Raw genomic sequence first — 21,035 nt, 5'->3', positions numbered from 1 at the left:
CAGTTTTATAACCTTTTATTATCAATAACAAACAGCTGTCTTAACGTCTTTGCCAGACAGCTGTTAAAGGGTGGGTGGGTGGACACCCTTAACCCTAACAAGGAAAATTCATATTAAGCCTTTATGTACAAGCAAATTAAGAGCTCTTTTAAGTGTCCAAAGCTATTAATTAGTTTAATTGAGGCATTAAACTAATTGCGCATTAACATTATCTGAATAACCAGGAACTAAAACGTTCAAAATTTTTCTAGTACAAAAAAATTAAATTTGCTTTAGTAATAAAAGAGCTCTGTCAATATACACAAACTATATACTTCAGACATTCACAAAAATGTGAGCAGAAGGCTTATCAAAAGACATTTAATACAATTGGTTTGCAACAACCCCTGGTGGTCCACATCTACAAAGATATCCAGCCCAACCCACCCCCCTCCAAATCCCACCCCACAGAAAAGCACATACTTACCAGAATTTTTAGCAAGTATGGTTTGGGAATTTTTTTTTTTTTAAAAAGGCCCCTAGGGCAAGTTATTTACAGTTTAATTGCCACTGTCAACTGATCTGGACCTTGATCGGGACCGGGACCGGGACCTCTGGCGATCCACAGATGCTGGAGACTTAGATCTACTTGAAGAACCACGTTTCTGGCTCTTCTCAGGCACAGGAGACCTACTAACAGAACGAGACTTGCTCCGGCTCCGACTCCGGCTCCTGGACCGGCTGTAAGACTTGCGACTCCGGGAACGAGATCGGCTACGAGACCTCGAGGAACTCCTAGTACGGGAACGAGACCTGCTTCGTGACCTACTAGAAAGAGAAGAAAAAAAAAAAAAAATACAAAACTAAGTAGCAGACCCCACAAATCCCTTAAATAAAACTATGACTTAAAAACATTAGAGATACCTGTGCCTTTTGCTGCCTTCAATTAATTTGATTTTTCTCCCATTTATTTCTTTTCCAGAAAGTTTTTCAATAGCATTCTTTAAGTCACCATAAGAGGCAAACTCAACTACCCTATAAAGAAAAAACACACTATTTGTAAAGTTACATGTATTTCTTGCTGCTGCTGCTAAGTCGCTTCAGTCGTGTCCAACTCTGTGCAACCCCATAGACGGCAGCCCACCAGGCTCCCCCATCCCTGGGACTCTCTAGGCAAGCTCACAAACCATTATCAGTCTAGTTTAATTACTTTTTAAAGTTCATTTTACTATTGTTATTATTGAACAGGAAACCTCAACCTCCAAACCGTGGACATCTTAAGCCACATAATTCAATGGGAGTGAGGAGCTTTCCTGTGTACTACAGGAGGATCAATACCATCTCTGACTCTACTTTAGCCACCTGGTGCAACGAGCTGACTCACTAGGAAAGACCCTGAAGCTGGCAAAGACTGGAGGCAAAAGGAGGAGATGATAGAAGATGAGATGGTTGGATGGCATCACGGACTCAATGGACATGAGTACGAGCAAACTGCAGAAGACAGCGAAGGGAAGGGAAGTCTGGCGTGCTGCAGTTCTTAAGAGTTGCAAAGTTGGACATGACTTAGCGACTGAACAACATGACCTCTACCCACAAGATGCAAACAGTAACCTCAATTCTGACAACCAAAATGTCTCCAGACACTGCCACATGTACCCTGAAAAGCAAATTCAACCCTGATTGAGAACCGCTGCATTTCAGGATGTCCAAATTTTGAGAACGCTAACATTCACGGTACAACTTTAGAACATTTTAAAAGGCTCTCATACGCCAATACATACTCACCCCTCATTTAATTTAGGTCGATGTGCATCCGCAAAGGTTACTTCCCCAGCTTGTCTCATGAAATCTTTGAGATCCTTAACACAAGATGATCGAGTTAAGCAGAGAAAAGGAAACGTGACACACAAACAACCACAATGTATAAAAACAAGACTACTGAAAGAGAAGATGTTAGATAAAGTACAAACATGGTATTTATTTACCACACTTGTAGTCTATCGGAATTTTAAAATAATATATGTCAGGGCACGAAATAAGCAAATAGCATATTGCTTTTAAGCAAAATGCCAGAGGAAGTTTAGATTTTAATATTAAAGTAGTATTAGTCTATACTGAGCTCAATACAAAAAGAAAAAAACAAAACAAAACAAACAAAAAAACAAAAAGAAACAATACATATTTTTAAAGTAAAGACTAAACTAGAAATTTTATATTTAAAAACAGAACATTTACAAGACACCAGTTATTTTGTGCCCCATATGTCATTAAAAAAGTTTACTTTACCTTTATTATTATTTCCCTAGGCTAGTCAGGCAGCAAACCATTTATCGGTCGGAGAAACCTTCATGACATATGCCCGACTGGCTCTTCGCCACCCACTTGAAGGACACTACCCAATCGATGGAAGCCTTTAATCGCACAGCCCTCCCTATTAGCAGACTATTGGCGGATGCAGACAGGTTCTACTCTTGTGTAGTTACCAAGGACCACTTTACTGCGATCAGGATTCCAACGACCACCTAATTTCGAATCTTTGAACTCTTTTCGACCAGGACCTCTTATTCGGAAGCGTTACAGGAAGACAGCTCTCAACTTAGGGATCAGATCACGTTATCAGCGCTCTGGGATCGCTGCAACCTGGCACTTCAAGAAGTGCACCGATTACGTCTAGACCGGCAAACACAGATCTAGAGGTGGCCAATTGATCACTGTAGGAGCTGACTGGCAAAGTCAACCAGGCCCAACCAAGAGTGACCAAGACAACGATTAGGATAACCCACAGGCACTCCTCGTCATAAGGCCAACGACACAGATAGGCTGGCAAATAAAGGGTTTAATATTTGGTTAAAATTGATTTTTAAAAACAAGAAAATATATCCTCAAAACATTTACATTCGATCACTAACATTAAAATTTGAAACATCCCCCAATTACATTTAATTAAAAATTTAAAATTACAATTAAAAGTCCATTAAAGATAAAACTACTTTTAATAAAACATTAATAAAAACATTAACTACCCACTAATATTTAAAAAACCACATCAAAATATCTCAAAACTGTGTTTCAACAAACCTGCCAGCTGACTCTTGAAGATAAATTCTCAACTATAAGCCGATTTTCTGTTCTTACAGGTGGAGCATTTCTGAGGAAGAAAATGAGTACTCACAATGGAAGAAATGCAGCAGCGTGCACCTATTGTGTTCAGTTGTGGGCAAGTTCAAGCAATCAGGTATGACACGTCATTCAAATGACTTCCACCAACAGTTTCTGCATTATTTTAGGACTCACCCTTATTAGAAACAGTAAACTAATACATGAATGACAAAACTGATTATACACACACAGCAAATCACTTTTGCTAATAACTTTAGAACACTAAGACTCCTGCAGTAATGCTTGCACAAAGCAGCCATCCACCATTCATCACATACCGTCTATCATTTCGAGGTCTGCGACTACTAAAACGGTCTGAGTAGCGTCCTCTACCTCTTCCACCTCGAGATCGAGCCCTAGCATGTTCAATTGTAACCCTACAGGAAAGGAAGAAAAATCTTCATTATCCACTTTAAGCTACATAAGAGATCTATTTACAAAAACACGTAGCCCAATACCTAGCTTATCTTTAGAGTGCTAAGTCATAAAACTAAAAATAAAATTATCACCTTTCACTGCAGAGTTCTTTTCCATCAAGTTCATATACAGCATCATCCGCATCCCTGGGATCTTCAAATTCCTAAAACACAAACATATACATAATGCTTAACACTGCTTTAAAAGTCTATTCTACAACACATTAAAACCACTAAATGCCTGTGAAAGAGTATGTTAATGACAACAGCATATAGATTAAGCCCAATCAAAAAGGGACCGGAAATGATTTCTCCAGCCCGGAGTGAAATTCTTTTCTCCTTTAAGAAAACTGACTACCTTAAGAATGCATGTGTCCCAAACATACTCTATTGGGACTCAAAAAACTCAAAAGCACTGCTTATAACAATCTTTACCCACTAACAATAGATATTTCAACCAGTTGTAAACACTTACCACAAAACCAAAGCCTCTTTTCAGATCAATATCTCTTATTCGTCCATACCCCTTGAAGAATCTTTCCACGTCTTTCTCCCTGGCCGCCGGATTTAGCCTCCCGATGAATACTCGACAGCCACTCATGTCCGGCTAGTACTTTCTGTCAGGAAATAAATTCAATTGAGATAGTACCAGTGAATGTCAGAGGAATGCCTGGTCAAGGGACCAAAAACATAAACAGCATAAAATAAAATGTTTACCCGGTGATGTTATAAACAAGATTGCCAAGAGTGCCTCTTATTAGGCCGGGTCCCTTGCAGACAAAATTAAAACTCGGCTCCCAACACGATCCTTCCCTGGGCCCAGACCGCAGCAACCGCAACGCCCACTGCCGCCTCTGGAACTGCGCAGCCGCACACTGTCCCCGGCTCTTCTGGCCCCCTCCCATCTGCCGCAGTTAGGAAAGGCCGAGAAGTGCGGGCGGAGCCGACCCCGCCCTCCGCAAGGCCAGCCCAATGACGACGGGCTGCACGCGCGTCGCCGCCTCCCGGGAGCGTCACAGCGGGTGGAAGCCGGAACCTCGCGACGCCACCGCCGCGCCTGCGCAGACGGCGGCGGGTGGCCGCGGAGCAGCCACAAAATGGCGGCCTCGGAGCCGGCGGGGGGGGGAACCACGCGTGCCAAGCCCCCCGTTCCCTCCCCCTCTCCCGACCCCACCGCTCCGGATCACTGTACCCACCCTGGGACAGCCCCGACCACACCCCGAGCAAAGGTCTCGGCCCACTACTCCCGGGGTTCAGACAGTGAAATAAAAAGGCAGGGAGGGGCGCACGACCCCTCTGTAAAAACGACCCTGCCCAGGACCGCCCTTCCACCTTCAGGTCCCCTCACACAATACCCAAAGGGAGACGTGCCCCAGCGCCCACCTCGAATAAACTGCGCTCATTGGACGCCGTCCTCCGCACAGAGAGCAGCCCTGACCACTCGCGATCTGAGCGGCCATGAAGAAGCCTCGATCCGAGAAGCCTTTCCCTCAAAGTGAGCCACTCACCTACCGGACAGGATCTTTGGCAGCTGAGACACAGAGAGGTCCGTAGTCTGCGATAGAGCCGGCCGCCTCCCCGCAGACCAGGACTCAACTCGTCTACGTCTCTCCACAACTGACGCACTTAGCTGCTCTGGCGTCCCACAAAATGGAGGGCGCGTCCCTGCGTCACTTCCGGGACCGCCCTTGACAACACCCCTTGGGTCGGGGGACAGAGGTGTCCGCGGGGCGGGGCCTCTTTACGGTGCTGGCCCCAGTGACCCTGAGTCGAGGTGGGCGGGACTGAGGGGCGGGGTGTGGTATGGGCGTGGCCGTCAGGTGCTCGGGGCTGGGAGGCCATGGTCCAGAATGTTCGCACCTCCTAGGCAATGACGTTCGGTTCATCATTACTCCCCCATAAAACTACCGTAAGGCAAATGGTCACCTTTTTTATCTGAACTTTTTTTTTAATACCCGAAAGAGTACTGGGTGAAAGGAACTGGGGCTTTGCAAAATATGTCTGACCATCTCTGACCCCTTGTTCCTTAGCTTCCTGCATAATGTTTTTTATAAAAGAAATCAGTCTTTCAATTGCAATTATTCTCTGCATTCTGTGTTGAATATGGAAGCAACATCTTGTGAATTCACTCACTAAACATTATTTTTGCTGCAATGAGAGTAATCTGAAAAATATTTTCTGGGGTGAAAAACAAGAATAACGGTGCTATCACCATTTAAAAAGTTGCTGCTCTTAGGCCGAAGTGGTGTGATTTTCTTCAGTATTAATTTTTTAATACAGTATCTTGACTTATTTAACGTTAAAAAGTTTCTGACTTCTATAAAGGTAATTGGTCTTGAGTAGTGCCTAGTGACTTAATCTATTGTATTTTAAACCATTTGTCTTCTGCAGTGATTGTTTCTTCTGTGAAAACTATTGAATAAGTCTCCCTACTAGATTTTCTGACCAGCTTCTCCAATAAAAAACGTCATATTTCATGAGTAGAATTACTCTCCCTTCTATGTGATCCAGCGGTAGTCTGTGTACACCCCAATAATTCCTTCAACACTGACATAAAGAAGATATGTGTTATTCATGTTTTGTTTTCCAGAAATGCTTAGCATAGAAAAGATTCAATATTTGTAGAACTGGGTTTACATTAGCATTTTTTTCTCAAGTGTTCCTATTGCTGTATTAATGTTTCAACAAAATGACTTGGCATCCTTTTTCTAAGATAGCCGAGTAGCAAATCTATAGTAAAGGAAAAAAGATGCAGAGATATAAGATTAAAGTTTATCAAATCATCTCTTTGGGAGACTTTCAGCATAACTGGAATGTTTCCTTCATTACATCCCTGATTTTATCTAACCGGTAATTTAAAAAAAACCCACCTCAACCTGTGTCACTTGTTAAAGCTGCCCCATCTCACCTTTCCTAAGCCAATGTATTTAGCTATAGACCAAGTAGTTTCTTGCTGTTTGGTTTTTTGGCCACACCTCGAAGCATGCTGGATCTCGGTTGTGAAATGTCATTTCTGCAACCAAGGATCAAACCCATGTCCCCTGTAGTGAAAGCCTGGAGTCTTAATCACTGGACCGACAGCAGAGTTCCAAGAGCAGGTAGTTTTTACACTCTGAGGTGCCACTTTCTCAAGCTCTCATTCACCTACAGCCAGACCTCCACCCCACCTCTCCACTGAACTGCTTTCAATGTTCATCATCAATCCAACTACAAAATCCAGCAGCCTCTTTACAATTTTCAGCCTCCTTAATGAAAGCTGCCATTCATTTTCCCTTACTGTGCACCACACATAGTGCTTGGGGCTTTGGATTGATCAGCCAATTCAGCCTTTGTACAACTCTCTGTTGTCAGTTCATATCCTTTTTTTTTTTTTTTTAATATGTTGAAACCAAAGCTCAAAGTTACACAGCTGGAAATGGTAGGACCTTGATTCAGCCCCAGGCACCTTTTCTAAGTCTGTGGATCTAAAGGATTTTCTTTCTAAAGTTAAATGATGTACTCAAAGGGAAATTCAAAAACCTATAGCATTTTTTTAAATCAGGAGAGCAAATTCACATCATGGACTAGTAACTTCACCTATATTTTTGTCTCTGTGTTACAAAGATATGAGCTAGAAGATGTAAATGGATTCAGCATCAACTCTTACTATCAAGGACCAAAGCATCTAGTCTGTGTTACAGGTGACATCCACAGGGGAAGCAGGTGAGCCCATTAGTGAAATGTGCAGACCTGGAATCAGATGTGTTGGAATTTCAGGCCCAACACTTAGTATGGGAAGCTCCAGAGAATAAAATAGGGCCTGGCATACCACAGGTCCTCCAACCATATTTGCAGAGGAGAGAATGCATGACTTTCGGCATGGTGCTGGGCCTTTCTAAGCCTCAGTTTTCACGTGTGAGAAATAGGTCAAAGATGGAGAAGCTCTACACAGTCAACAAAAACAAGTCCAGGAGCTGACTGTGGCTCAGATCATGAACTTCTTATTGCCAAATTCAGACTGAAATTGAAGAAAGTAGGGAAAACCACTAGACCATTCAGGTATGACCTAAATCAAATCCCTTATGATTATACAGTGGAAGTGAGAAATAGATTTAAGGGCCTAGATCTGATAGAGTGCCTGATGAACTATGGACAGAGGTTCGTGACATTGTACAGGAGACAGGGATCAAGACCATCCCCATGGAAAAGAAACGCAAAAAAGCAAAATGGCTGTCTGGGGAGGCCTTACAAATAGCTGTGAAAAGAAGAGAAGCGAAAAGCAAAGGACAAAAGGAAAGATTTAAGCATCTGAATGCAGAGTTCCAAAGAATAGCAAGAAGAGATAAGAAAGCCTTCTTCAGCGATCAGTGCAAAGAAATAGAGGAAAACAACAGAATGGGAAAGACTAGAGATCTCTTCAAGAAAATTAGAGATACCAAGGGAACATTTCATGCAAAGATGGGCTCGATAAAGGACAGAAATGGTATGGACCTAACAGAAGCAGAAGATATTAAGAAGAGGTGGCAAGAATACACAGAAGACCTGTACAAAAAAGATCTTCACGACCCAGATAATCACGATGGTGTGATCACTCATCTAGAGCCAGACATCCTAGAATGTGAAGTCAAGTGGGCCTTAGAAAGCATCACTATGAACAAAGGTAGTGGAGGTGATGGAATTCCAGTTGAGCTATTCCAAATCCTGAAAGATGATGCTGTGAAAGTGTTGCACTCAATATGCCAGCAAATTTGGAAAACTCAACAGTGGCCACAGGACTGGAAAAGGTCAGTTTTCATTCCAATCCCAGAGAAAGCTCAAACGACTCTACAATTGCACTCATCTCACATGCTAGTAAAGTAATGCTCAAAATTCTCCAAGCCAGGCTTCAGCAATACATGAACCGTGAACTTCCTGATGTTCAAGCTGGTTTTAGAAAAGGCAGAGAAACCAGAGATCAAGCCAACATCCGCTGGATCATGGAAAAAGCAAGAGAGTTCCAGAAAAGCATCTATTTCTGCTTTATTGACTAGGCCAAAGCCTTTGACTGTGTGGATCACAATAAACTGTGGAAAATTCTGAAAGAGATGGGAATACCAGACCACCTGACCTGCCTCTTGAGAAATCTGTATGCAGGTCAGGAAACAACAGTTAGAACTGGACATGGAACAACAGACTGGTTCCAAATAGGAAAAGGAGTATGTCAGGGCTGTGTACTGTCACCCTGCTTATTTAACTTATATGCAGAGTACATCATGAGAAACGCTGGACTGGAAGAAACACAAGCTGGAATCAAGACTGCCGGGAGAAATATCAATCACCTCAGATATGCAGATGATACCACCCTTATGGCAGAAAGTGAAGAGGAACTAAAAAGCCTCTTGATGAAAGTGAAAGTGGAGAGTGAAAAAGTTGGCTTAAGGCTCAACATTCAGAAAACGAAGATCATGGCATCCGGTCCCATCACTTCATGGGAAATAGATGGGGAAACAGTGGAGACAGTGTCAGACTTTATTTTTCTGGGCTCCAAAATCACTGCAGATGGTGACTGCAGCCATGAAATTAAAAGATGCTTACTCCTTGGAAGGAAAGTTATGACCAACCTAGATAGCATATTCAAAAGCAGAGACATTACTTTGCCAACAAAGGTTCGTCTAGTCAAGGCTATGGTTTTTCCAGTGGTCATGTATGGATGTGAGAGTTGGACTGTGAAGAAGGCTGAGTGCCGAAGAATTGATGCTTTTGAACTGTGGTGTTGGAGAAGACTCTTGAGAGTCCCTTGGACTGCAAGGAGATCCAACCAGTCCATTCTGAAGGAGATCAGCCCTGGGACTTCTTTGGAAGGAATGATGCTAAAGCTGAAACTCCAGTACTTTGGCCACCTCATGAGAAGAGTTGACTCACTGGAAAAGACTCTGATGTTGGGAGGGATTGGGGGCAGGAGGAGAAGGGGACAACAGAGGATGAGATGGCTGGATGGTATCACTGACTCGATGGACGTGAGTCTGAGTGAACTCCGGGGGTTGGTGATGGACAGGGAGGCCTGGAGTGCTGCAATTCATGGGGTCGAGAAGAGTCGGACACGACTGAGCGACTGAACTGAACTGAATAGTAGTTAATTCATAAGATGATCATGAGGATTAGGTGAGATAATGCATGTAAGGTATTTGATCCAGTGCCTGGTGCACTCCTCACGTTTCAGCTCTAATGAGTGATCCAGGCGGCCCTCTCAAGTCAGAAGGGACAATGATCACAGGGGAGTTTAAACTGCTGAAACAAGGGGACCCAGCAAGACAGAAGCTTAGGTTCTTATTCATGACCCCAAATCCTTTGCAGGTAAAATATAAAAGACAAACCTCCCAAAGTCAAACAGTTCATAGCATTTATAAAAGAGAGAAAGAACTGGACAAGGGCCATTTCTCCCCAAGAGCTGCCTCCCAGTGTTGGTTGTCCTCTACACCTACTCCACCCAACAAGCTGTCAGGAACTGGGGACTGGCCAAGTAGCGGGCTCTTTACGTCTCTGATATCCAGAGGGAAGCCTCCTCATAATGGTAGCGCTGTGATCCTATAGACATGGTACCTTTATAATAGAGGGCTGGACACCAGAGCTTTCTTTCCACCATGTGAGGACATAGCAAGAAATCCCTTTAGCAAGCCAGGAGGAGGGCTCTCACCAGAACCTGACCACTGCTGGGACCAATCTCTGGAACTGTGAGAAAATAAATATTTGTTGTTTAAGCACTCAGGAAAAAAAATTAAAAAGGAAGCCTCAGAATATCAATTCTCCGAATACTGATTCCTAACGAACCATTGTGGCGGGGCGCACATGTTACTGACTAAGGTTCTTGGCCTTCTTAATTAATAGAAATTGATAGAAATTCAGGCAATGCTTTATTGGGGCCCCTGCTGCAGCAGGAGTGCACAAGAACAAACATGTTCCCTTGCTCACTTGCTGAGGGGGGTGGGCTTGTTCCTTATGGGGTGAGGGTAGGGGCAGGTCTAGGAGTCCCACCAAAGGGGCGGCTTAGGTGGTTGGCCCACCCCTTTGGTGGTGTTGAGTGCAGGGGGCGTGTGGAAGTACATTGCTTTTTCTCCCAACATCCTGTTTTTTGCTCCAGGCTCTTCAGAAGTGGCAGTTGGCCTTTTTGTTCTTTTTGTATCTTGTTTTCCATAATTTGCCCCAATTGCCCACGCACACGGTTATTTTTAGTCCCTTATAGTTTATTTGTATTTTGTTGTGGAGGAGATGTTTGTCCAAGTGCAAGCACTGCAGCAAAGAGTCCCAGGTTAGAGGACCCAGGCTGGAAGAGACTCCGTCCCCCATAGCAGTCCTAATCCTGGCAATGATTCCTTCCCTAGTACAATAATTAGAGTCAAGTCACATAGGACCAATCCAGTGAAGAACGGTTGACATTTGTCTGTTTGATAAATCAAAGTACCCTGAAGTAGGTCAAGTTTAGTCTGAAAGAAATGGCTTACTCTCAGATAAAGAGTTGTGGAAGGAAACGGGAAGCTTCTTCCTGATCTCTGTACCTCAAATAAGCAATCTCCTGACTTAAGAGCTTTGATATTGAGTATTTAATTCAAATGGCCTTGGATAAGGAGAATTGGGTCAGATATCCTGCTGGTGAAGCAATTAGACATCCTATGGAACAAGATGGAGATCTCACTGCATCCACAGTGAGATACTATTAGGAACCAGAGCAGCAGAAACTTGGATCCTGGTGACCAGGACAAGCCCAGTACCTCCAGTATTAGCACATAAGAACTGGTGCGGCTACTGGGTCTAGGTCTGGGGCTTCCAGGTGATCTTGAAGTGTGTTTGTGTGTGTGTGTGTGTGTGTGCGCGTGTGCGCATGCACGCACACACACGAGCTCAGTTGTGTCCATGTCTTTGCAACCCCATGGACTGTAGCCCTCCAGGCTCCTCTGACCATGGATTTTTCCAGGCTAGAATACTGGAGTGGGTTGCCGTTTCCTTCTCCAGGGGATCTTCCCGACCCAGGCATTGAGCCCCCGTCTCTTGTGCCTCCTGCTCTAGCAGGCAGACTCTTTACCACTGCGACACCTTGAGGAGGCTGATTCTAGTTTTCTCTGATGGTTTTCACCACCCTAATTCCTGATTACAACTCATATGCTCCTAGACCCTCTTCAGAACAGCAGGGTACGTGGTATAAATAGTTGAATGTTGTATAAAATGGAAGCAAGGAAAGAAGAGGCTGGATATAGAGACAGAGACCATAATGGTGGGTCTCAACTACCATGTTAATGAGCTTGGACTTTATCTAGAGGAAACTGAGTAGATGTTGCAAGATTTTATGCAAGAAGAAAATATGATCAGATTTATGTTTTAGAAGGGGAGGACTCAGAGGGACAGTGGCCACAATCAGAACTTTTTATATGGCAAGGAACAGAAACCCTGGTACAACCATCTTAATAAAATGAGTTTACCTATTGGCTAGTATAACTGAGCAAGAGGGGGAGGTCTTAGAGGGACAGCGGCCACAATCAGAACTTTTATATGGCAAGGAACAGAAACCCTGGTACAACCATCTTAATAAAATGAATTTATCTATTGGCTAGTATAACTGAGCGATTTATAGACAGGCCCTGCGGTAGGCTTGGTTGGATCCAGAGTTCAAGAGAATCTCTGGCATCCTTCTTTTGGCTCAACTTCCTTTGAGAATCAGTTTCATCCCCAGGCAGGCTCACCTTGTGTTAGCAAGATGCTAGAAGACCTAGCCTCACAGCCTCACTTCACCAAGGCCAGAGGAAGGGAGAGCATATTTTCCAGGATCTTCCACTGAAGCATCTTAGATCCTCACAGAATCCCTAGCAAACACTTCCCTATGTCTCACTGCCTTTCATTTGGGTCATCTGCTCATCCCTAACCCTATCACTAAGACCAGAGTGACTGGATGTTAGTCTGAGCCAGCAACTATAGCAGAAGACCAAGGATTCACTGGCTTAAATGACAAATATTCATTTCTTACAATTCTGGAAGCTGAAAGTCAAAGAACAGGATCCCAGCATGGTCAGATTCTCAATGAGAACCCTCTTCTAGCTGTGTCCTCATAGGGCCTTCCTTGGTGTGAGCGCAGAGAAAGAGCGAGCCTGTGCCTTCTTTCTTTTTATAAGGGCACTAATCCCATCATGTTCCCTTGGTATCTCTAATTTTCTTGAAGAGATCTCTAGTCTTTCCCATTCTATTGTTTTCCTCTATTTCTTTGCACTGATCGCTGAGGAAGGCTTTCTTATCTCTCCTTGCTATTCTTTGGAACTCTGCATTCAAATGCTTATATCTTTCCTTTTCTCCTTTGATTTTCGCTTCTCTTCTTTTCACAGCTATTTGTAAGGCCTTCCCAGACAGCCATTTTGCTTTTTTGCATTTCTTTTCCATGGGGATGGTCTTGATTCCTGTGTCCTGTACAATGTCATGAAGCTCCATCTATAGTTCATCAGGCACTCTATCTATCAGATTGAGTCCCTTAAATCTATTTCTCACTTCCACTGTATAATCATAAGGGATTTGATTTAGGTCATACCTGTTGGTCTAGTGGTTTTCCCTACTTTCTTCAATTTCAGTCTGAATTTGGTAATAAGGAGTTCATGATCTGAGCCACAGTCAGCTCCCGGTCTTGTTTTTGCTGACTGTAGAGAGCTTCTCCATCTTTGGCTGCAAAGAATATAATCAAACTGATTTCGGTGTTGACCATCTGGTGATGACCATGTGTAGACTCTTCTCTTGTGTTGTTGGAAGAGGGTGTTTGCTATGACCAGTGCGTTCTCTTGGCAAAACTATATTAGCCTTTGCCCTGCTTCATTCCGTACTCCACGGCCAAATTTGCCTGTTACTCCAGGTGTTTCTTGACTTCCTACTTTTGCATTCCAGTGCCCTATAATGAAAAGGACATCTTTTTTGGATGTTAGTTCTAAAAGGTCTTGTAGGTCTTCATAGAACCATTCAACTTCAGCCTCTTCAGCGTTACTTGTTGGCGTATAGGCTTGGATTACTGTGATATTGAATGGTTTGCCTTGGAAATGAATAGAGATCATTCTGTCATTTTTGAGATTGCATCCAAGTGCTGCATTTCCGACTCTTTTGTTGACCAGGATGGCTACTCCATTTCTTCTAAGGGATTCCTGCCTGCAGTAGTAGATATAATGGTCATCTGAGTTAAATTCACCCTTTCCAGTCCATTTTAGTTCACTGATTCCTAGAATGTCAACATCCACTCTTCCCATCTCTTGTTTGACCACTTCCAATTTGCCTTGATTCATGGACCTGACATTCCAGGTTCCTATACAATATTGCTCTTTACAGCATTGGACCTTTTTTCTATCACCAGTCAGATCCACAACTGGGTACTGTTTTTGCTTTGGCTCCATCCCTTCATTCTTTCTGGAGTTATTTCTCCACTGATCTCCAGTAGCATATTGGGCACCTACTGACCTGGGGAGTTCCCCTTTCAGTATCCTATCATTTTGCCTTTTCATACTATTCATGGTGTTCTCAAGGAGATCCAACCAGTCCATCCTAAAGGAGATCAGTCCTGGGTGTTCATTGGAGGGACTGATGCTGAAGCTGAAACTCCAATACTTTGGCCACTTCATGCGAAGAGTTGACTCATTGGAAAAGACTCTGATGCTGGGACGGATTGGGGGCAGGAGGAGAAGAGGACAACAGAGGATGAGATGGCTGGATGGCATCACTGACTCGATGGACATAAGTTTGAGTGAACTCCGGGAGTTGGTGATGGACAGGGAGGCCTGGCATGCCACGATTCATGGGGTCGCAAAGAGTCGGACACAACTGAGCAACTGAACTGAACTGAACTGAATCCCATCATGAGGGCCCCACTCTCATGACCTAATCTAACACTGATTATCTCTCAAAGTCCTCACCTCCAGATACCGTCACATTGGAGGATAGGGTTTCAATATATGAATTTCAGAGGAACACAGAAATTCAGTCCATAGCAAAATATGCTGATACAGACCTTCATTAAACAGGACCCACACTACAAATGGGGACCCTCACCAGAAAAGGGGGTGAGGCAACTCCACTCAAACTGTAGCTAACAGTGGGGGAGAGGTGGTTCCCCAAAGGAAAAGCAAGAGTTCATTTTACCCAACAGAGAGGATAAATGGATGCTGTAGTAGCCAACTCCCGAGATGGCCCCCGGGCCTCACATCTTGATATTCACATACACTCTTCTACATATACCAGGTTTGGTCTATATGACCAATAGAATATGGCCAAAGTGAAAATGCTGGAAATTCAGTTCTAAAATATTATGGGGTTTTTTCTATTTCTTTAATTTTATACCTGAATGAGATGATGAATATTCACTAAACTATGATAATCATTTTATGATGTATGTAAGTGAAATTGTTATGCTGCACACCTTAACCTTATTCAGTGCTGTATGTGAATTATACCTCAATAAAACTGGAAGGAAAAAGCAAAAAATCATTAATGAGAAATAAAAACACAGGCTTCCCTGGTAGCTCAGTGGTAAAGAATCTACTTGCCAGTGCAAGAGACAGGGGTTCAATCCCTGGTCATGGAAGATCCCACAGGCCACAGAACGACTACACCCATGAGCCATGACTGTTGAGCCTGTACTCTAGAGCCAGGAAACTACAACTACTGTGTCCACACCCTGCAACTACTGAAGCCCACCCACCCTAGAGCCTGTGCTCCAAAACGAGAGACACCACCACAGTGAGAAGCCTGAACACCATAACCAGAGAAAGCCCCACAGCAAAGAACACCCAGCACAGCGAAAAATAGAATACATTTTAAAAATATTTTTAAAAAAAGAAGTAAAAGCATAACAAAGATTTACTATGTAACACAGGGAGCAATATTCAATATCTTGTAGTAACCTATACATAATGGAAAATAATCTGAATATATATATATTAAACTGAATCACTTTGCTGTATACTGAAACTAACACAGTATTGTAAATCAACTGTATTTCAATTTTAAAAAAGAAACGAACTTAATTTTTAAGATTTTATTTTGTATCTACACATAAATATAATAAATATATATTTTGGGGGCTGCAGTGGTCTTGGTTGCTGCACTGAGGCTTTCTCTAATTGTGGTGAGCAGGGTCCACTTTACATTGTGGTGCAGTGGCTTCTCTGGTTTCAGAGCATGGCCCTAGAGTGTAGGCTCAGTAGCTGTGGCTCCACAGCATGTAGGATCTTCCTGGACCAGGGATTGAACCATGCCGCCTGCATTGGCAGGTGGATTCTTAACCACTGGACCACCAGTGAAGTCCCTTATTGTGTTTTTCTCTAATTATGTTGTTTAAAACATAATTAGCATTCCATCTAGAATGCTCTCTCTCTCTCTCTCTCTCTCTCTCTCTCTCTCTCTCTCTCTCTCTCTCTCTCTCTCTCTCACACACACACACACACACACACACCACTTCCTTTGGGGGAAGGCAGTTGCCAAATTGTGACCCTCAGACAACCTATTGGGAGGGTGACTGAAGCCCCCAACCAACAGTCATAAGGGAAGGGAGGCCTCCCAACAACCACGTGGGTGAGCCTGGAAGCAGCTCCTTCAGCCCTAATCAAGCCTTGAGATGACTACAGCCCTAGCTGACAGCTTGACTGCAGCCTTGGAAATGACCCTCAAAACCACCCAGCCAAGCCTCTCCCAAATTCCTAATCCTCAGAAACTATGGGAGATAATATTTTTTTGTGGTCTGAAACTACTAAGTTTTGGGTAGTTGGTCACATAGCAGTAGATAACACGGATGATGAGGCAAAATCAGCAGTTGTGCATTAAGTCAATTATGGGATTGATGGGGCAATAGTAGAGGAAGGGGACAAATTATAACAACTTGGGAACTGATTTAATGTGGAGGGTAGGGGCCATAAGGATCAAATTTCACTTCCAGGCTGTATTATGGGCACAGAAGAGGATACAGGATAAAGGGGTAAAGCCTATGTGCTTGCTCAGGTTAGTTTCATTGGAACATCCTGGGAGGAGAGTCCATGAGCAGCAGGATCCGTATAGGTCTGAAGTATAGGAGACAGATACAGGAGAGAGCAGTTTCTAAGATCACGTTAAAAGGAATCCTCATGTATGTGAACAAGAAAATAAAAATAATCACCCAGGTTTTTGATGAGGCAAAGACATGAAGGGAGTATTTTGTGAACAGATTTAAGAATGTGTTCACCTTGGAAGGATCTTTCCAGTGACTAGTGGGGGAAAGGCATCAGCCCAGAAAATCCCAAGCACGAACACCGTGAGAACAAGGGTTAGGGGAGACTAGATGACCAGAGGCCGACAATCTGGGCTGGGGCCAAGGGTATAGCAATAGGACTATTGACTGATTGACTGTTCAGTCTCTGAATCGTGTCCAACTCACGGACTTCAGCACTCCAGGCTTCCCTGATCTCCCCGGGTTTCTCAAATCCATGTGTGCTGGGGTCCAGCCCCAGCAGGATCCAGGGATTCCCTCAGGAGAACGGTGTTGGCGATTAGGAATAGATACAAAAGAAGAGAAAGAGGCTTGATCTTCCTCGGTTTACACAGAAAGCCAATAAAGCCCCTGTGTTCCTGCCTCCTGCCTCCTGACTCCTGTTCAGGAGCCATCCTGAAAGAAGAACAGAGAGAGAAAAGGAGAGAAAAGGAAAAAAAGAATGACACGGGGAGACCAAGCTCTGATGAAGCCGGGTCTGTAACTTTATTTTCAAAAGGAGCTTTTATACCCTAAGTTACACATTTCCAGAAGTAAAAGATACAGAGTTATACAGAGTCAGCTCAACATTACATCAGTTTCACCTTTATCAAAACCAGGACATTTTCTGCATAGCTTTTCATAAACAAGGGTCTTATGTTGTGCACATCATCTTCTGGCCCTGTGGCCTGCTAACATTTTGTAACTCTTTCTTGATAAAGGTTGGTCACCCAGAAAACCTGCTTTCCCTTTATCTTTCCAGTCTGCAGTCCCCCTCAGGAAACAGAGCTACATTCTTATGGAGCAAAGGGCAGTGGGTTACAACAAAGAAAGAACTTATTAACTCAAGGGTCTTATGTTGCTAATGCCAAGGCTGCTGCTTGTTTTCCTTGCATACCAACTATTTTTGCTGATGCACTCCCAGGCGCACATTGGGCAAAGGACAAGGAAACTCGGTAGCAAACATTGGCTCAACAATGCAGTATTATTTTAATAAAGCTTTTTTATCGCTCGAAGGTTATGCTTGGGGTGTTGTGAACAATCATGTGCGTTAGTTTCAAGAGTGTGGATAAACCTGCCAGGTAAGCTAAAATAGTAACAAAGGGTTTAAAGTAAAAATGCTCCTTTCAAGCCCAGGAGACTTAGTAACTAGAGCCCTAAGTTGATTTTCTTCAGAGAAAGGAGGTCAGGGATAGCCCCCTGTAAATGTCAGAAGAGTTGGTGAAAGGCATAATATAATAAACAGTAGACAGACAGATTTTCGTTTCGGGGTAGATGCTCGAGCAGATCCAGGGAATCCCTCTGAATCCCGTTCTGCCTTTGCCTGTCAGGTCCTCTCCGCATGACCTTTGTCATGGGTGGGATCTCCCGTGGTGGCTCCCAGCACATGTGCATTGAGTTGGTGATGCTATCTAACCATCTCATGCTCTGCCACCCTCTTCTCCTTTTGCCTTCAACCTTTCCCGGCACCAGGGTCTTTTCCAATGAATCCGCTCTTCACATTGGGTGGCCAAAATATTGGGATAGTGCTACTTTGCCTTCAAATTCAGGCAGGACCCTGGCCCAGTAGAGTGTGTCTACTTTTCACCTGGTGCATTTGCTTGTGTCACCACGGCTCAGACACTCTGGATCCATCCATCAAAAATGCATTCTTGTTTAACTGCATTTAACGTATAATTATTTGTAAATACCTGGTCCTTCTGGTTGTTATCATAAAGCATGTTAAGTGTATTTTCAGTGTTTCACTCAATAAGTCTTTTGCTCATCTTGACATGGCCTGGAGCCTGGGCTGCAGTCCCCATGGCTCAAAGGCATCGCTCCTGTCTCTAAACTCCTGTGGTGCTTCATCTTTGTAGGTGTCCTCTAGCAGCTGCCTTAGAGCATTATTTGTGGGAAATTATAAGCTCTTTGTTTTAATTCCAAAGAAGGGCAATACCAAAGAATGCTCAAACTACCGCACAATTGCACTCATCTCACACGCTAGTAAAGTAATGCTCAAAATTCTCCAAGCCAGGCTTCAGCAATACATGAACCGTGAACTTCCTGATGTTCAAGCTGGTTTTAGAAAAGGCAGAGGAACCAGAGATCAAATTGCTAACATACGCTGGATCATGGAAAAAGCAAGAGAGTTCCAGAAAAACATCTATTTCTGCTTTATTGACTATGCCAAAGCCTTTGACTGTGTGGATCACAATAAACTGTGGAAAATTCTTCAAGAGATGGGAATACTAGACCACCTGACCTGCCTCTTGAGAAATCTGTATGCAGGTCAGGAAGCAACAGTTAGAACTGGACATGGAACAACAGACTGGTTCCAAATAGGAAAAAGAGTACATCAAGGCTGTATATTGTCACCCTGCTTATTTAACTTCTATGCAAAGTACATCATGAGAAACGCTGGACTGGAAGAAACATAAGCTGGAATCAAGATTGCCAGGAGAAATATCAATCGCCTCAGATATGCAGATGACACCACCCTTATGGCAGAAAGTGAAGAGGAACTAAAAAGCCTCTTGAAGAAAGTGAAAGAGAAGAGTGAAAAATTTGGCTTAAAGCTCAACATTCAGAAAACGAAGATCATGGCATCCGGTCCCATCACTTCATGGGAAATAGATGGGGAAACAGTGGAAACAGTGTCAGACTTTATTTTTCTGGGCTCCAAAATCACTGCAGATGGTGACTGCAGCCATGAAATTAAAAGACGCTTACTCCTTGGAAGGAAAGTTATGACCAACCTAGATAGCATATTCAAAAGCAGAGACATTACTTTGCCAACAAAGGTTCGTCTAGTCAAGGCTATGGTTTTTCCAGGGGTCATGTATGGATGTGAGAGTTGGACTGTAAAGAAAGCTGAGCACCGAAGAATTGATACTTTTGAACTATGGTGTTGGAGAAGACTCTTGAGAGTCCCTTGGACTGCAAGGACATCCAACCAGTCCATTCTAAAGGAGATCAGTCCTGGGTGTTCATTGGAAGGAATGATGCTAAAGCTGAAACTCCAGTACTTTGGCCACCTCATGCGAAGAGTTGACTCATTGGAAAAGACTCTGATGCTGGGAGGGATTGGGGGCAGGAGGAGAAGGGGATGACAGAGGATGAGATGGCTGGATGGCATCACCGACTGGGTGGACGTGAGTCTGGGTGAACTCCGGGAGTTGGTGATGGACAGGGAGGCCTGGCGTGCTGTGATTCATGGGGTCGCGAAGAGTCGGACATGACTAAGCGACTGAACTGAAGTGAACTGATAAGCTCTTTGATATTACAGACCCTGTTCTATAAACCTTTGCAGCCCACTCGATGAGATGCACAATTCCCCGTGTGCAGTCAATTGTAAGAACCAGCTTGCATAAGACATCACTTGCACTGGCTGACCAGTGCCCACTCCTTGTTGTTGGGGAGCAGCACGTCCTGACCTCACAGTACATTCTCTCAGCAACTGTACTGCTCAGCCTGGAGCTCCCCGCGGGTATCGCAAATGTACCCATCACCCATCAATGGGGTTCTCTCCACCACAGGAATTTAGAGTTTTGAGCTGAAACACCCCACGCTGAGGCATCTTCACGGCAGGCTGTCAGAAAGAAGTCGGTTTCCCAGTCTGTGGCTGACATACCCAGAGCTGCCCTGATGCCAGCACCTCCTGAAACTGGTTCGAACTTCCTAAATTTCAGGAGATACCCCAACACCTTCCAGAAAGTTCCTCTTTGTATTTCAGCTAGCTCAAGTTGCTTTCTGTAACTTGAGCACAAAGTAGCTTAACAAGCAACATTATCAAGCAAGCCTCAAATACAGGCTCATCCCTACAGATTCAGCAGCGTCTCATGAAATCCCAGGAGGAGAATGTGCCCACGTAAGAGGAGTCTGGAAACAGGAAGTGGGAACTGTCAAGAACTCAGAAAGTCTCCCTTTCCCCTATCTGTTTTTTGGTTTTGTTTCGTTTCTTCCCCTCTGGCAGCCTGGCTTTCCCTACCTCTTGATTCATACAGCAGAAGAAGGCCCCGCCCACCATGTCACCCAGTTTTGGTATCTCCTCCACCCACAAGCAGAACCCAGCATGAAGGTGAAACCTCTTCATCCCAATTCCAAGTTTCCTGGAGAGGAAAATCTGATTAGCGCATTTTGGATGAGGTGTCTGTCCTGATCCCCTCAGAGAAGATGAGTCACATGGCACAAGCACGGCCGTCAGAGAGCCCACCTCATAAAAGAGTCTGTGAGCTAGGATGACACCCCGCATGTTGAACTAGCAAGCAGTTCGACTTCAAAATGGCCCAGTGTGCCCTGGATTTAACTCACAACCA

The 21,035-nt window shown here is 43.9% G+C and overlaps 1 protein-coding gene across 5 annotated transcripts; it reads right to left on the bottom strand.

Moving 5' to 3' along the window:
* SRSF5 (serine and arginine rich splicing factor 5) lies at window positions 1–5,220 on the bottom strand. Of its 5 annotated transcripts, none has more exons than XM_019969126.2 (8): window positions 5,063–5,220; window positions 4,030–4,171; window positions 3,648–3,718; window positions 3,417–3,515; window positions 3,058–3,127; window positions 1,765–1,838; window positions 904–1,014; window positions 1–807 (listed from the first exon to the last, which is right to left on the bottom strand). In XM_019969126.2, the coding sequence occupies exons 2-8, from the start codon at window positions 4,153–4,155 to the stop codon at window positions 540–542; spliced, it is 819 nt and encodes a 272-aa protein (XP_019824685.1). In that variant the 5' UTR covers window positions 4,156–4,171; window positions 5,063–5,220; the 3' UTR covers window positions 1–539. The 5 variants fall into 5 exon arrangements, with proteins under 5 accessions (XP_019824685.1, XP_019824687.1, XP_019824688.1 ...); XM_019969128.2 differs by having other exon boundaries at window positions 5,067–5,220; XM_019969129.2 differs by having other exon boundaries at window positions 1–804; window positions 4,938–5,199.
* Window positions 5,221–21,035: the final 15,815 nt, after the last annotated feature.

The sequence above is a fragment of the Bos indicus genome, chromosome 10 (genome assembly GCF_029378745.1).
Source record: "Bos indicus isolate NIAB-ARS_2022 breed Sahiwal x Tharparkar chromosome 10, NIAB-ARS_B.indTharparkar_mat_pri_1.0, whole genome shotgun sequence".
Taxonomy (NCBI): Eukaryota; Metazoa; Chordata; class Mammalia; order Artiodactyla; family Bovidae; genus Bos; species Bos indicus.
Note: the sequence above shows the minus strand (reverse complement) of the source record. Positions and strands in the feature narration are given on the sequence as shown.

Bases quoted from the DNA above. Each gene is read 5' to 3' on its own strand.
- SRSF5 (XM_019969126.2), bottom strand. From the start codon at position 4,155: ATGAGTGGCTGTCGAGTATTCATCGGGAGGCTAAATCCGGCGGCCAGG. The intron at 3,128-3,416 runs GTATGTGATGAA...TTTCTTCCTCAG, and splicing joins AGACCTCGAAATGATAGACG to AAATGCTCCACCTGTAAGAA. The intron at 1,015-1,764 runs GTGAGTATGTAT...TTTTCTTTATAG, and splicing joins CGACCTAAATTAAATGAGGG to GGTAGTTGAGTTTGCCTCTT.